This window comes from Triturus cristatus, chromosome 1_1 (genome assembly GCF_964204655.1).
Source record: "Triturus cristatus chromosome 1_1, aTriCri1.1, whole genome shotgun sequence".
Taxonomy (NCBI): domain Eukaryota; kingdom Metazoa; phylum Chordata; class Amphibia; order Caudata; family Salamandridae; genus Triturus; species Triturus cristatus.
The window spans coordinates 75,438,337-75,456,148 of record NC_140579.1 but is presented as its reverse complement, the minus strand read 5'-3'; the positions used below and the strand labels follow the sequence as shown (position 1 = coordinate 75,456,148).

General features: G+C 47.6%; 1 protein-coding gene across 1 annotated transcript in view; it reads left to right on the top strand.

Moving 5' to 3' along the window:
- The window catches only part of LOC146869482 (zinc-binding protein A33-like), a 66,728-nt gene that overhangs the window by 13,664 nt on the left and 35,252 nt on the right, over positions 1-17,812 (top strand). The window contains exon 2 of the mRNA XM_085637053.1: positions 5,584-5,699. Coding sequence (XP_085493179.1) covers positions 5,584-5,699 — 116 coding nt within the window. The remainder of the gene's footprint in view (positions 1-5,583; positions 5,700-17,812) is intronic.

Below are 17,812 nucleotides of genomic sequence, written 5' to 3'. Positions count from 1 at the left end.
ACCTGCTGACAACGTTGGTAGGTCTGCCTTACATAAAATGACACCCTTTACGTTGTTACATCACATAGTCAACCATGCGCACCTACTGGGGTTGGACGCAGCGACGTGCCCTAGGCCTAACACCACAACATACACGGCTAAAGGGCGTATGTTAGTGGGAGGTTGGGTGCCCACCAGGCATGGGGGTTGGGCGCAGTAACTTGCACCCTCGCCATGCACTGCTAATTACCTTTAATATTACATTACTCATGACCTGTTCAATGACATCATTTTCTTTGGCCCCAGGTGTAGAGGGAGGCACTTCACATGTCACTGGTAATGACATTGATAAAGCAAAATGGGGTAGTTGGGAGGACCTTCTTGGGGGGTAGTGCTGCTGGCCTCAACTTTGGTGCTCATGCACGCAGTATCTGGTCTTTTAATCCCAATACCCTGGGCCAGAGAAAAAACAAATTTTTTTGTTTTACTTTGTTGGAAATTTGCCCTTTGTGCAGGGTCACCCCAAGTGTTTTTCGTTTTTGCTAAACCCTATTTATGCCTGTGCTCACCCTTTCAACATGGTGAATTTAGCATACCCCTATTTGGCATGCCCCTAATTGGCATATTTAACTTACCTCTAAGTCCCTAGTAAATGGTATCTAAAGTGACAAGTTAAATACTGAATTTAAAGGTATCTTTATTTATTGCTTAGACCTTCGGGACAAACCAAAAATGGGCTTGTGACCCACAGTTTGGAAAATACTGCTATAGACTTTGATTACTCAACACCAAACTCGGACAGTTTTGCAAGTCACTCAACCACGGTGGACAGTCATAGCAATCTTCCTATTACAAGTGACCATAATCTGGACATTCACATCACATATACATCACATTCGAAATTATGCATACAAACAATTTTGACACCGTATACTTCATAGCCGACATCACATGAAAAGCCCCTAGCAGTCAGCCCATATCAATTCAGATGTACCAAACCCGATATAAAGAGATCAGAAGCTGTGAGGCACATTAATATCACAAATATCAAAGTTTCAAATGCAACTTCACATTTCTTCCTCTTGGATTCTCACATTGTTTCCCTATTTCTAAAAACTGATATGTAATGATAAAGCTAAGCTGGGCAATTCATGTATTCAAAGCTGGTATGACTCTGTGCCTCTCCCAGTCTTTAATTTATATGTATGAAATGGTATGCACTTCGTATGAAATCAGTTTTATAATTTACAACACTAAAAACATTTTTAGTCTATGCAGTAAAATAATAACTAAGTGTACTGTGAAGGAGTGGTGAAGTGTTTACTTTCAGTGTATGCACCATAGTAAATCGCACAGTTGTGCGATACAAAACTGTTATATTTTGGTAGTGCTAGTTCTGGCTAATCAATATCTATCAGGTAGAATAATTGCTAGAAGGTACAAGATAGGGATATTGCTTAACGGCTAGAGCAGCTGACTTTGAAGCTGGGAACCAGGTTCGAATCTGGCGGGAGGTGTAGGAAGGTGGAATCTGACCGCATGGTCGCCCCCACTTTTTTCCTGGTGTTTTGCTGGTTTTCGACTTAGTTTGGCTGGGATCCTGCTATTCAGGACCCCAGCCTATCTGCTTTCCCCTTTAAATTGATTCTTTGTACTTTAGGTACACTCCAGATTGGATTCTGGGGTACCCTTGTGAGTCCCTAGTATATGGTATACTATGTACGTACCCAGGGCATAGGTACCAAAGAGGCCTACCAGGGGCTGCAGCATGTATTGTGCCACCCCTGGGAAGCCATTTAAAATGACACAACAGGTCTGCTACAGCAGCCTGTGTAAGGTGGTGTATGCACCCCTTACTGAGATATAGGTTCCCTGTATCGCTCCATATCACTGCACATATAAACCTATCAGTCCCCCCTATGGCAGGCCTTATCAGTCCTGAAGGCAGGGTGCTGGATTTTATGTGAGAGGGTGCCCATGCATGAGCTGAGTTCCTCTGCAGCCTTCGGAACCTTTACTCCAGAGTTGTTTGTGATGCAGCCAACCCATATACTCTTAAGTGCATTATAACCTCGCGGTAAATGCTAACTTCGGAATGGCTGCATGGAAACATGTCATGTTTGGTGTCAAACACCTTGGAATCATACCTCCACACCAGTAACTGGTGTGGGAGGTATGATTCCACACTAGAGGGAGAAATATGACAGCACCGGTACACCCGGTACCAGCTTTGCAAGCCCCGGCATCACAAAATGGATGCTGCCAGCCACAAACACGAGTCTGCCCTCCTGCTGCTGGACGAAACTCCGGCAGGGGAGGCCTGGACTATAGGTTTCCTGTCACAGGGAGGTGTGACCACCTCCCAGACAGGCTTTAGTGTATTGGGGCTGGGTGGGTGCACTCCAAGAGTGCTTTGAAGTCTGCACTGGGGGCACATTTGGTGTCCCTGTGCATAGTCCAGCTAAAACCGGTTGCAGGGGCTACCAGCCCCTGCTCTGGCGCAAAACTGGACAAAGGATATGGGTGTAGCCACCCCTCTGTCCTGACCCTCCCATAGGTGGGTCCCCAGAGTTTGTCCCACCCCTTCCTTGGGTATAAAGTAGGAACCCCTGACTACAGGACTTTAGATATTACCTAGACGAAACTCTGCTATAGAAACCAGTACTTCGACGATCTACATTGAACTAGATGACTGAAGAATCTCCCTTGGAGTAAAGGAGTTACTTCCCTGCTTGGCAGGCTCCAAAGACGCATCGGTCCGGTTTGCCTCTCCGAAGCTCCTGAGGACTCCGAAGAATATTGTAACAGGGGAGGTGGGTTCCTGTGGTCTCTGAGGTCGATCTGTGTGCCCAGCAAGTCTGAGGCCTGTATCCCTCGTGGAGACCGTGCAACCCGAACCCCCTGGGCACCGCGACCATTTACAGCAGCATATGTGTTTTGGCGATCCCTGAGGCTGTGCTTTGGGCTACTTGTAGTCCAGACCCTGAGCAGTGATTCCACCGAAGATTACTGGCCTACACTCATCGAGTGACCCGTGGGCTGGTATTTAGTGATTCCACTCAAGGTCCCTTCACGATCCCTTGTCCGTCGACTTGTGGGTCCCTGAGAAGGGTACTTTAACTGTCCATGGGCTTACCTGGTTGCTCCAGACGTGCCCTGACTCTCCATTACTTGGGGAGTCCCTAGGACCTTGCTGGTCCACACCGAAGCATCTTTACTCTTCCTGCGTGTGTTGCTGTTGCCAAGGCTTGTTGTGGTCAATCTGAGCACCGATGCCGCAGCACTCAACATCCTTTGTGGGAAAGCTCGAATCCAGCTCCTGGTTGTCATCAACGCCTCCTGGTCCTCGTGGCTGCAGAGCCAAGCTTCATCTCTTCGCACCTGAAACACCTGACATCGGTGGGCATTCGTCTATCGTGCCCCTGGTCACTGGCAAGTGACCCAGACTCTGTCCCCTCTGCTTTCAGGTTCTACACATCTTCGATCCAGGCTTGGATCAACCCGGACACTTCTCCTTTCCACGGCAGCAGCACTTTGCAGCACATTGCCATTGAAATCAACGACGATTCCTGACATTATTTGACACCTATGCACCTGGCTTCCCTGGGTGAGGTAACACGAGTACTTCGGTGCTCCCATGGGTGTTGGCCCTAGAACCCTCTAAGTCTAAAGGGGTTTGCACAAAGTCCTCTCCTAAGTGTCCTTATTCTTTAAGGTTCCAACCGCGACTTTCCGATTGAATTGTACAGGGCTCACGGCTGTGTTCTCACACTGCACACATCCCCCGTGGGTCTCCTGTGTCACTGCCTTGGGTGGTTCCTTGGGATCCCAGCGATTCTACATGCTCTAGGCACTGTGTTTAGTCAAGTCGTGGTTCTTATACCACTTTCTTAATATATGGTTTGGTCTCCCCCTGGGGCCCATTGTATATTGTGCTATTGACTGTCGTTTAATAACTATGTAATTGTGTGCCTTGCTCTCTAACTTCATAAAGAGGTTAGTAGAGAGTGTTAAGAAATAAATACATTTATTTTATATATATATATATACCTGGTGTGGTTCTTTCATTTAGTCATTCAGGAGGTTATAATCTGGTAAACCAAGCTGCTTTACATTCCTTCAAGATTTAGCCTGAAGGCTGTTTTCCATAGCTACCACTAAGATATCTTTCAGTAAAGGTTGTCTTAAACCTAATCATCAATAAGGGTTGTTTGGACTGGTGCAAGGTGCCCACTATAACTAGTGGACAGCATATACCAGGCCAACTTCTCACTGGAGGCTCAAACATCCTGTGATTCTTGGCAATTCCCTTAAACTCCCTGTGCCTAGAAATGATTGTGTCCTTGTGTAACGCAACTGGTGCTCATGCAAAGCACCCTGATACCTTCGGGTCGAGTTAGCGCTATATAAAACTGCATCAAAGAAAGGTGAGATCTACCTCATCTCAGATACATCCTGTCTGTGAAGACTGAACACTGTGGAATCAGTGGATAGATTGAGGAGACTAATAAATTGTCTCAAAACCACAACAGCTCTACATGTGATCTCATGACGGTAGAGAAACCAGCAGCATTCCCGAACTGGCCATTGAGATGTTTTAAGACCCTATGTCTATTGAGATTGATAGCGGGGCAAAAAGTGGCCTGTGTCGCAAAGCCTGTCCTTGTGCACAGTTCCAGAAGAGCCCATATCAGAGACCCAATGTTACAAGTAAGTTACATATTCCTCTGTGTTCTAATGTATTGTTGGTGACCTTGTAGTGGCCATAATTAATATCTACCTAACCAATTCTATCTTTGGTGGATTACATTACCTCTGTCTTGCCCTTTTTACAGTGGGAGGACCCTGGCCACATGGGGTATAGCATATGAGGTAATGCTACTCATATCAAATGGCCTCTCTGCATCAGAGACATGAAATCAAAAAAACACCCCCACATATAATTAGAGATAAGGGCACTACCATGTTTGATGTCACAGTCAAATATTTAGTGAAACTGATGTTAATGTTGTGTTTCTCTCTTTCTAGGATGTACAGAGTGTTATGGACAGGTAAAGCTCACTTTTTCGTGAAAACTCACTATGTGAAAATCTAGAATGGAAATATCACTATTAAACACAGATCTAGCTCAACGTGCGTGTAAGAGTTCTGGTAGTGGAGCTGTTCTGTTCAGTTTTTTCACTGAACTGCCACCTCATGCTCGTCCACTTTATATTGGAGGTTTTATTGCTTACGAATGGGTGGCTCTCATTCCTTGTCTCTCACACAGCAAAGGTACCTTTCCTTCCTTACTTCTAAGAGGTCTCTCGTCCCCTGTTTAACTTGCGGTAGCAGCTTCCTGTCCATTCTTACTCTGAAAGGTCTTTACTCTTCTTTATCTCACAGTGGAGGTTACCTGCTCATCTTTGCTCCTGCAAGTTCTCTCTTTCCTCCATTTTATTGTGCAATAGACATTCTCTGTCTTGGAATATTCTATTAGAAGTTCTCTCACTCCTCTTCCCGCCCTGTCTGCTACAACTCTTCTTCCTCCCTTTAAGTTCACTTTGGATCTCTCCAGACCGTAGAGCAGTGATGGAGTTTTGTTCAATGTTCTTTCCTTCCTAGGTGTGATAAAGTCAACAATCGCAAACCAGAAATTAGATATCTCGTAAGGGAAAGCACTCTGGAGTGCTTCAACACACAGCATGCTTACATAAAGGAGAAGATCAAGACAATAAAAGGTAAACATCTGTCAGATTGTGGGACAGTCACATCGGGATAAGGAAGAAAATATTGTATGTGAGTGACTTTATTGTATTTATCAAATGAGGACACTTGTATCAATTAAAAACTATCTGAAACAAATAGTAAATTAAAGACCACTACAAATGAGAACATCATTTTGATTAGGTGTAGGAAACTGTTAACAAATTATAAATTATCTTTAAAAACCTATACAAACATATACATCAGTAAACTTTATGTAGGAAGCTATTTCAGCATACTATAAACAAGATCTACATATTTTATTAAAGCACTGATAAAGGATGGAAATTGATTCATAAAACATTAGTTAGGCACGGCTATAACAGTCCTGATGTTAGCCCTAAACTTAACGGTTTGGGACAAGTACGGGTGATATGTCCTATGGTTTCTGCCTTGTAACCACACAGCCTACAGGCACCTCTGCCTCTAAAGTAAGGATTCCAAGATCTTTGAAACTGGGGCAGGGGAGTGTGGCATATGCTGAATCTCAAATATTTCCTTTTTTTGTTGCCTCAAGGCCTGATTCGTGACAGGGTTTCTTACAGTTGAAGTAAGAGTTGTCAAACTTCAGAATGTTTATAGTTTGCTAGTGTTTCTTTCTTTTCCTCGGTCATTTTGCCTGGGGATTATTTTTTTACAGTGGTTGTCATCCTGAATGGGGTATGAGCACATTTAAGTCTGGAAGGTGGTGCTGTCTGATCAAGGTTACTGATATCATCCAAGTTCAGGTCCAAGCTTTTATATTTGTTTCTTTCTAATTCTTTAAAAATAAATCCCTTTAGCGTTGAACTGTTAGCATTCCGGAGGTCGCACATGTAACTGATTGTCGCGACTCTCTGAAAACTGACCAGTGGTGTTATGTTCAGTTTTAAACTGAATTTACTTTGAGGAGTTGCTGACTGTAGGTTTAAAAGATGTCTAATGTTCTGCATGTAGATTTTCTCACGCTCTATTATTTTTTATTATTAAACACAGTAGATGCGTAAAGCAGCAGTTGAAAAAGCAACATTGTTACTGCTGTAATAGATTGGCTGTTAGAAATTGGGTTTCTGGTTAAGGGGGGTGAAACCCTACTCAAGCAGCAACCACAATCCTTGAAGTCACAAGCAAACCCCCAAATTAACCTGTGTTCAACTCTCTGGTAGCTTGGCACAGGGCAGTCAGTCTTAACCTTTGAAAATATTATGCAGCACTTTAAATAGTAATGAAGTGAAAACACAGCATAAGGAAAATAGCACATCAATTTAGAAAAGCAGAGTACATTTTAATAAATAAATCAAGACCAAAATGACAAAATTCCAATCAGTAGAACCAGAGATATGCAATTTTAAAGATTTTGGTGGAAATAGCACCAAAAAGCACCAGGCACCAGCTGTGGTTATCTGGTCACACTGGACCATGACAAAGTCACAAATTCAGGCCGACTACAATGGAGCACGGGCCGTCTACAGGAAGCCAGTTAGGCCTGCTGAATAAGAGTACCCTAAATCCTGGTTGGGAAGGGATGCGGAATCCCGAGTTGAGGATAAGTCTCCTAGCAGAGATGATGCAAGGTCTGGGCGAGGATATGCGCTGCGCAGCAGTGGTTCCGGGGAGCTGTGAAATGCGATGTCATTGCTTGGACATTCGTCGCGCATTGGTGGTTCCAAAGGGCTGAAAAGTGCGATGCAAAGTCCTTGCATCAGGGAAGTCGGCGCAGCAGAGTTGTGAGAAGTTGGCCTGGCATATGCTGTCCACTAGTTATAGGGGACACCTTGCACCAGTCCAATTCGACTCTTAAGGTGATAGGTTAAAAGACAACCTTTAAAGAAAGCTATCCTAGTGGTAGCTGTGGAGAGCAGCCTTCAGGCTAAGTCTTGAAGGAGTGTTAAGCTTATTGTTTTACCATGGATAACCTCTTGAATGACCAAATGAAAGAGTAGTCCACACAGGTATATATTTAAAATATATGTATTTATTCTAAGAACAAATCCCACTAGTCTCTTGTGAGGCTGGAGGTAAAGATACAGTTCAATAAAGCATTTAAACAACAATAAATAGCACTGGAATCACAGGGCCCCAGTGGGGGACCAAACCATATATTAAAAAAGTGGTATAAGAACCACGACAGTTCTGCAGACAGTGCCTAGGGCACTTAGGGTCGCTGGCCCCTTACGAAACCACCCAAGGTAGTGAGGAAGGGGACCCACGGGAGACGGGTGCAGTGTTTAAACTACAGTCGGGATCTCTATTAAACCCTATGGGAATTGTCGCGGTTGGAAATTACAAGAATCTGGACACTTCTAGCAGGAGTTCGAGTTCAGGAGCTTAGAGTTAAGCTTTTGAAGGGCCCACACCCACGACAGTACCGAGGTACCACTGTTACCTGCCCCAGGGAAGCCGGGTGCATAGGTCGTTTTCGATGTCGGGTCGCAATCTCGTTTTCAATGGAAAAAGGTGAAGAACTGCTGCTGGCGTGAAGCGTCGTCGATGTCGTGCAGATTGAAGATGTAGATCTTGAAGGTAAGGACGTGAAAGCAGAGGGGACAGAGTCTGGGTCACTTGCCAGTGACCAGGGAGCTCAGGAGATAGAGCCCTTCAATGTCGGGTGTTTTCAGGTGGAAGTCGGGTAGCTTGGATCAGTAGCCACGTGGTCCAAGAGGCTTCAAGGAAGGCCAGCTTCTGGAGGGCGACTGTTCCACGAAGGATGAGGGCCACTGCGGTGTTAGTGTCCGGATTGGATCCACTAAGCCTTGGCAACCGCAACCCACGCAAGGATCACAAAACAGCTACGGTGCTGACCCACGAGGTCTGAGCGAGGTCTCCAGCGAGAAGACGGTAGAGCAGGCCTGGAGCAACCAGGGGAGCCCTTTAAAGTAAAGATTGACCTCCGCTAGGGCCCACCAGTCGAGAGACAAGGGACCGCGGGAGGCAGCAATTTGGAGTGCGTAAAGATGAGCCCACGGGTCGCCGGAGCGGACTGGAGCGTCGTCCTGTGGCACAAGTAATGCTGAGAGGTTGGCTCAAGAATGGGCCAAAGCACAACTTCCCCACTGGTCGGGGTCGTGTGCTGTGCAAGAGGTGGCCGGTGTCCTGGGGTATTGGTGATCTCGCCACCCACGGGGTCCACGGTGCTGAGCTTTGCTGTGCACACTCACTGGCCTCTGGGATGCTTGGAAACCCACCACAGAGTAGGTAGATTTCTTCGATGTCCGTAGGAGCAGCGGAGTTCCAACCGGGTCACTTGCAGTGTTTCAGGTGCCTGCCAAGCAGGGGGGTAACTCCTTTACCCCAAGGGAGATTTCTTCATTCAGCTGTGCGGCAGCTCATCGAAGGTTCAAGTCTTTGAAGTCCAAGATTAATCTGAGGCTCTGGGGACCCTGCACTCCTTTATCCAGAGATTAGGGGAGTGTCTGAATCAGAGCCCAGGCGGGAAAGGGTGGCTACATCCTCTCCCCTTTGTGTGTTTTCACGCATGGGCAGGGGACAGGATGCCCCTGAACCGGTTCGAGGCGGTGTATGCAGAAGTAGGCACTGGAGAAGCCTACGTGCAAGTCTGAAAGACATCCTATGGTGCACCCACCCAGTTCCAATCCACATAGTCTGTCTGGGGAGGAGGGAACACCTCCCTGCAACAGGATCCCTATTGTCCAGCTGCCGTGGCTGGAGTTCTGCCCAGCAATAGGCAGCCAGAGTCGTGTGGGTGGCGGGTAGCATCCCTTTTGTACTACGTGTTCACTTTTAAATTGGTGTCTAAAATCTGCCGCTTTTACCATATCACCCCTCTAGCAGGGGGGAATCATGCCCTCACTCCCATGGCTGGATTGGGAGTATGATTCCACGATGTTTGACACCAAACACGACATGGTTCTGTGCAGCCACTCTTAAGTTATCACGCTATCGCGATTACTTATAATGCGGTTAAGAGTATATGGTATGGCTGCACTACAAACAACCTCGCACTAGTTTTAACGAAGGTTGCAGAGGGGCCCTACTCATGTAGGGGTTCCCCCTCACACATATCTCAGCACCCTGCCTTGTAGGATTAGCAAGGCCTGCCTTAGGGGTGACCTATGAGGATATATGTGTTGTATTTAAGTGGGATACAGGATACCTATATCCCTGTAAGGGGTGCAAGCACCACCTTACCCAGACTACAGTAGTGGTCTGGTGGTGTCAGTTTGTATGGCTGTCCCAGGGGTGGCACAATAAGTGCTGCAGCCCCTGGTAGGCCACTGAGTGACCCATGCCCTGGGTACCTAGGGTACCATCTACAAGGGGCTCACAGGGTGTCCTCAGTGTCCAATTGGTAGGGACCTAGGGTACTCACATCAGTTTAGAGAGGAAGCAGATAGGCTGGGGTCCTGGATAGCAGGACCACAGCCTGGCTAGAGTCCGAAAACAGTCAAAACATCAGCAAAAAGTTGGGGGCAACTATGCAGTCGATGCCACTCTCCTACATAACCCCCCCCCCCCCCCAAACGCAGGGACATTAAAATAACCTTGACCAGTTGAGTCTTCATGTTCTAAGTGGAAATATCTGGAGAGGCCATCTGCATTGGCATGGTTGCTCCCAGGTCTATGTTCCACTGTATAGTCCATCCCCTGTAGGGAAATGGACCACCTGAGTAGTTTGGGGTTTTCACCCTTCATCTGTTTTAGCCATAGGAGGGGCTTATGGTCAGTTTGAACAATGAAGTGAGTGCCAAACAAGTATGGCCTCAGCATCTTCAAGGCCCAGACCACAGCAAAGGCCTCCCTCTCTATGGCTGACCAACGTTTCTCTCTGGGGGTCAACCTCCTGCTAATAAAAGCTACTGGTTGATCCTGGCCCTCTTCATTCAGTTGTGATAATACAGCACCTACCCCCACCTCAGATGCATCAGTTTTAACTATGAATTCTTTGGAGTAGTTGGGGCTTTGGAGCACTGGAGCAGAGCACATGACCTGTTTTAGGTCATCAAAAGCTTTCTGACAACTGACAGTCCACTGAACCTTTTTGGGCATCCTCTTAGAGGTTAAGTCATTTAAGGGGGTCACAATGGATCCATGTCTTCTGTAGTAACCAGTCAGGCCTAAGAAAGCTCGGACCTGAGTCTGGGTGGTTGGAGCAACCCAGTCCATGATGGTCTGGATCTTGCTCTGTAATGGTTGAACCTGGCTTCCACCCACAAGGTGGCCCAGGTACACAACCTGACTCTGCCCTATCTGGCATTTGGTAGCCTTGATAGTGAGTCCTGCTTTTTGCAGGGCTTCCAAAACTTTCCTTAGGTGGATCAGGTGATCCTCCCAGGTGGAGCTGAAGACAGCAATATCATCTAGATGTGCTGCACTAAAGTATTCCAGGACTGTGAGGACTTGGTTCACCAACCTTTGAAAAGTGGCAGGTGCATTCTTCAAACCAAAGGGCATTACAATAAATTGATAGTGCCCACCAGGGGTTGAAAATGCTGTTTTGGCTTTTGCAGACTCAGCTCACCTTATCTGTCAGTAGCCAGCTGTCAGATCAAATGTGCTCAGATATTTGGCTGAGGCCAACTTATCTATGAGCTCATCTGCTCTGGGAATGGGATGGGCATCAGTCCTAGTGACTTCATTGAGTCCCCTGTAGTCTACACAGAACCTCATTTCTTTCTTGCCACCCTGGGTGTGAGGTTTGGGTACCAGGACTACTGGGCTAGCCCAAGGGCTACCTGAGGGCTCAATAACTCCCAATTCCAACATCTTTTGGACTTCTATCCTTATGCAGTCCCTGACATGGTCAGGTTGCCTGTAGATCTTATTCTTCACAGGCAGACTGTCCCCAGTGTCCACTTCATGAGTGCACCAGGTGGTCTGACTTGGAGTCAGTGAAAACATATGTCTGAATGACTGGAGAAATTGTCTGCAGTCAGACTGTTGCTGGGCAGTGAGGCTGCCTGCCAAGGCTACACCATCTACTGACCCATCATCAGGGTTGTGAGAGAGCATGTCTGGGAGAGGGTCACTCTCCTCCTCCTGTCCCTCATTCGTTGCCATGAGCAAGCCCATGTCAGCCCTGTCCACATATGGTTTCAGTCTGTTTACATGAAGTACCCTGTAGGGACTTCTGGGAGTGCCAAGGTCCACCAAGTAGGTGACCTCTCCCTTCTGTTCCAATATGGTATGGGGTCCACTCCATTTGTCTTGGAGGGCTGCTGGGGCCACTGGCTCCAGCACCCATACCTTCTGTCCTGGCTGGTACACCACCAGTACAGCCTTTGGGTCATGCCAGGCTTTTTGCAATTCCTGACTTGCCTCAAGGTTTTTTGTCGCCTTCTTCATGTACTCAGCCATCCGGGAGCGGAGACCAAGTACATAGTCCACAATATCCTGTTTAGGGGGTTTGAGAGGTAACTCCCATCCCTCCTTCACTAGACTGAGTGGCCCTCTGACAGGGTGGCCAAACAAAAGTTCAAAAGGGCTGTAACCAACCCCCTTCTGTGGCACCTCCCTGTATGCAAAGAGAAGGCAGGGCAGAAGAACATCCCATTTTCGCCTGAGCTTTTCTGCGAGTCCTTTGATCATACCCTTTAGGGTCTTGTTAAATCTTTCAACAAGCCCATTGCATTGAGGATGATAAGGGGTGGTGAACCTGTAGTTAACACCACACTCCTTCCACATTGCCTTGAGGTAACTACTCATAAAGTTTGTACCTCTGTCAGACAGTACCTCCTTAGGGAACCCTACACTGGAAAAGATTCCCAGGAGGGCTCTTGCCACCACAGGTGCTGTGATGGTTCTAAGGGGAATAGCTTCTAGGTACCTGCTGGCATGATCCACTACCACCAGAATGAACCTGTGCCCAGAGGCTGTTGGTGGGTCAAGGGGACCAACAATGTCAACCCCTACCCGTTCAAAGGGAACCCCCACCACAGGTAGTGGTATCAGGGGGGCCTTTGTGGACTTACCTGCCTTGCCACTGGCCTGGCAGGTAATGCAAGACCTACAAAAACTCTTACAGTCCTCACTCATTTGAGGCCAATGAAAGTGAGGGACAATTCTGTCCCAAGTCTTATTTTGGCCTAGGTGTCCTGCTAAGGGAATATCATGGGCCAGTGTGAGTAGGAAGCCCCTAAACTTCTGAGGTATGACCAACCTCCTGGCTGTGCCAGGCTTGGGGTATCGACCCTCAGAGTAAAGGAGTTCATCATCCCAATATATCTTATGGGTTCCACCAGCATTCCCAGCAGCCTCAGCAGCCGCCTGCTGCCTGAGGGGTTCAAGAGTGAGGCAGCTCTGCTTCTCCAGGCTCAAGTCTGCCCTAGAAGGTCCCCCTGTCCCCAAGAACTCAACCTGATCAGGTTCAAGTTCATATGAGACAGTTCCTTCTTCAGGTGTCAGATCCTCTTCTGCTAAAAGAGTCTCTTTAGACTGATCCTGGGGGGAAGGCACTGCCTGCTACTCCTCCTCTTGGGAGGTCCTTGGTCCTTTTTTCCAGGATCCAAGGCCTGTTCAGTTTCTGTCAGCTTAGCTTTGACCTTGTCAGGGCAAACACTTCTGCAGGGATACCCAGCATTGCTGCATGGGTAGTCAGCCCCACCTCAGCCCATGCTGAGTTCTCCAAATTATTACCTAGCAAACATTCTACTGGTAGGTCTGCACTCACCACAACCTTCTTTAGGCCAGTTACCCCTCCCCAAGAGAAGTTAACAACTGCCAGAGCATGGTTAGTACTGACATTGCTCGCATTGGTCACTTGGTAAGTTTCCCCAAGTATGATTTGGCTAGGATCCACAAGGTCCTTAGTCACCATGGTGACACTAGCCCCTGTATGCTAGAGACTCCCTTCCATTTATCCTAGGCTGTTGTTTCTATTTGCCCAGACCACTGGGACTCACAAATAGGGACAGGTCCCCATCACAAACCAACACAGCCTGAGTAGGTGTTCTGACTAGGCCAGAGTCCTCTCCAGATCCCAGGGTCAACCCTACTATGCCCTTGTTCTGTGTACCACCACCTATAGCTGGACTAGGGGGAACAGGTGCCTTAGGGGCAAGAGTAGTGGTACTGGTGGAGTCTTTGGCCTTGTTACAGTCTGAAGTCCAATGGGTTTTCTGCTTACAGTTTTTACACCATGTCTTCCTTGGCTGTTTAGCTTTGTTAGATTGGGAATTTTCAGATGCTACTTTTTGGGGGCCTGTTGAAGACTGCTGGTCTTTTCCCTTTTCCCCACCCTTCTCAGAGTTTTTGGCATCTTCCTTTTTAGTTGCATCCCCCAAGGGCGGGACCTTTTGCTTGATCCTGGTTCTGACCCATTTGTCTGCCTTCTTTCCCAATTCTTGGGGAGAGGTCAGATCTGAGTCCACCAGGTGCTGATGCAGTAATTGATTCTGACAGTTATTAAGAATTTGCTCCCTCATGATGAGATTGTACAATCCTTGATAATCATTTACTTTACTGCCATTTAACCAACCTTCCAGAGCATTGGTAGCACAATCTACAAAGTCTACCCAATCTTGATTTTGTGCTTTCTGGGTATCTCTGAACTTTAACCTGTATTGATCAGTGGTCAGACCAAACCCATCTATCAAAGCATTTTTCAAGATATAGTAATCATCTGCATCCTCTTCCCTAACAGAGAGGAGCTTGTCTCTGCCTTTGTCAGCAAAGGAGAGCCATAAGATTGCTGCCCGCTGATCTACTGGGACCCTTTGAACTTTACAGGCACTTTCAAGTGCAGTGATCCATTTATGGATGTCATCCCCTGTCTTATAGGGGGGCACAATCTTATGCAGGTTCCTATGGTCAGGAGCTTTCTCTCTAACTCTAGGGGTATTATTACTGCCACCAGGGGTCTCTAGACCCCACTTTCTTGAAGCTTTCTGAAGCTCCAGGGACTCCCTGTCTAATGCTAGCTGTTCTCTCCTGAGCTGAAGCTTAGCTTGCTCAAACTGGATCAGTCTGCATTTCCTCTCTTGGGAGGAGTCTCTTCTCTGAAAAGAGGCAGAGGTCCTTTTGGATCTCTCAGAATGGGCAGACTCCTCGGAGGGGGATCTGTTCCTTCTGTTTGGATCCACCACTCTCCCATTAGGGATGGAGGAGGTACTCCTTGGGCCTCCACCTCCATGTATAGAGTGGTCTGTTTTTTCCAAGTCAAGTTCATTATCCTCTTCCTGGTCCTCATCAGAGTCCACCACCTGGGTGTCCTCTTCCGTGGGATGCCCACCCAACCTGTCTACCCCATCAGACACTAGAGTCTGCTTGAAGTCTGCAATGAGCAGAATTTCTCTGAGACGTTGTGTGTTGGCACCTTTGGTTGTCTTCAAATGTCTAGCAGTGACACATCTCCCTAAGCTCAGCAAAAGTGAGATTGTCATATCTGTCGACTGGGACCTTTGAAGGTCCTTCCAGGGCCTTATGGGCTCCTGATCCTGAAGACATTTCTAGTGTAGTGGATTGTTGCATCTACCTACACTAGGTGTGGCCTACTGAACCCTTTCTTGAGTTGTAGTCAAGGTGTGCTAAGCCCTCTACACACAACTCCTAACTTCAGTAGAACTTATTGTATTCTAAGCTGAATTTATATGTACCTTTAGTACCAAAGTGGTTTTCACTTTAGAAATTCAATTTGTTATCTGGTAAAACAATGGCAAGCTTGAATCCAACCGCTGCACACCAATGTGAGAAGTTGGCCTGGCATATGCTGTCCACTAGTTATAGGGGACACCTTGCACCAGTCCAATTCGACTCTTAAGGTGATAGGTTAAAAGACAACCTTTAAAGAAAGCTATCCTAGTGGTAGCTGTGGAGAGCAGCCTTCAGGCTAAGTCTTGAAGGAGTGTTAAGCTTATTGTTTTACCATGGATAACCTCTTGAATGACCAAATGAAAGAGTAGTCCACACAGGTATATATTCAAAATATATGTATTTATTCTAAGAACAAATCCCATTAGTCTCTTGTGAGGCTGGAGGTAAAGATACAGTTCAATAAAGCATTTAAACAACAATAAATAGCACTGGAATCACAGGGCCCGGGGGGGTGGACCAAACCATATATTAAAAAAGTGGTATAAGAACCACAACAGTTCTGCAGACAGTGCCTAGGGCACTTAGGGTCGCTGGTCCCTTACGAAACCACCCAAGGTAGTGAGGAAGGGGACCGACGGGAGACGGGTGCAGTGTTTAAACTACAGTCGGGATCTCTATTAAACTCTATGGGAATTGTCGCGGTTGGAAATTACAAGAATCTGGACACTTCTAGCAGGAGTTCGAGTTCAGGAGCTTAGAGTTAAGCTTTGGAGTGGAGAAGTGTGGCTCAATGATTAGAGCGGCAGACCCTGATGCAGAGGTCTAGCCCGGGACCAGGGTTCAATTCCCTGCCTCGGCGGGTCTTGGGCTCAAAAATTCCACGGACCTGATAATTCTCGCCTCGGTGCCATTCCAATCATGGAGTCCCACTCTGCAACTCTGGGCAATAGCTTGCTTAATCTCCACAACGGCCCCCACAACGCTAAGGATGCCTGGCCTCCACCTTGGGGGTGCCCAGGAGTGGACGCCTCACAGGGAAAGCCAGGATGGGTTCCACAGCGGTATTCGTACAAGTGCCTTGAGACCCTTGTGGGTGAGTAGTGCGCTATACAAGTATCAATTTACAATTTACAAGCTTTTGAAGGGCCCACACCCACGACAGTACCGAGGTACCACTGTTACTTGCCCCAGGGAAGCCGGGTGCATAGGTCGTTTCCGATGTTGGGGCGCGATCTCGTTTTCAATGGAAAAAGGTGAAGAACTGCTGCTGGCGTGAAGCGTCGTCGATGTCGTGCAGATTGTAGTTGTAGATCTTGAAGGTAAGGATCTGAAAGCAGAGGGGACAGAGTCTGGGTCACTTGCCAGTGACCAGGGAGCTCAGGAGATAGAGCCCTTCAATGTTGGGTGTTTTCAGGTGGAAGTCGGGTTGCTTGGATCAGCAGCCACGTGGTCCAGGAGGCTTCAAGGAAGGCCAGCTTCTGGAGGGCGACTGTCCCACGAAGGATGAGGGCCGCTGCGGTGTTAGTGTCCGGATTGGATCCACTAAGCCTTGGCAACCGCAACCCACGCAAGGATCACAAAAAAGCTACAGTGCAGACCCACAAGGTCTGGGCGAGGTCTCCAGCGAGGAGACGGTAGAGTAGGCCTGGAGCAACCAGGGAAGCCCTTTAAAGTAAAGCTTGACCTCCGCTAGGGCCCATCAGTCGAGAGGCAAGGGACCGTGGGAGGCAGCAATTTGGAGTGCATAAAGATGAGCCCACGGGTCGCCGGAGCGGGCTCGAGTATCGTCCTTTGGCACAAGTAATGCTGAGAGGTTGGCTCAAGAATGGGCCAAAGCACAACTTCCCCACTGGTCGGGGTCGTGTGCTGTGCAAGAGGTGGCCGGTGTCCTGGGGTATTGGGGATCTTGGCACCCACTGGGTCCACGGTGCTGAGCTTTGCTGTGCACACTCACTGGCCTCTGGGATGCTTGGAAACCTACCACAGAGTAGGTAGAAGTCTTCGATGTCCGTAGGAGCAGCGGAGTTCCAACCGGGTCACTTGCAGTGTTTCAGGTGCCTGCCAAGCAGGGGGGTAACTCCTTTACCCCAAGGGAGATTTCTTCATTCAGCTGTGTGGCAGCTCGTCGAAGGTTCAAGTCTTTGAAGTCCAAGATTAATCTGAGGCTCTGGGGACCCTGCACCCACCTTTATCCAGAGATTAGGGGAGTGTCTGAATCAGAGCCCACCAATGAGAGTTCAGGCGGGAAAGGGTGGCTACACCCTCTCTGTTAGAAATGGGGGTCTCTAGTTGGCAATGGCTGGCCACTGTCCCAGTAGGGACCCTTCTTCCTAAGTCAGAGTAAGCAGCCTACACCCTTTGACAACCCCTGCTCAACCCTGTGGTAACGTAGCACGAGCAGCTAGGCTTATCTCAGAGGCAGTGTGTGAAGCATTTATGACCATACACAGTAATATAATGAGGAACACTACAAATGGACACCACTCAAGTAGTTATAAAAAATAGGTATATTTATATAGACTTAATCACAAGACCAATAACAGTAAAAGTCCACAATACTAGAAAAATAGGGTTACTTTAAAAATGCTGCAAAAATAGTTCAAGGTGCACAAAATTATGT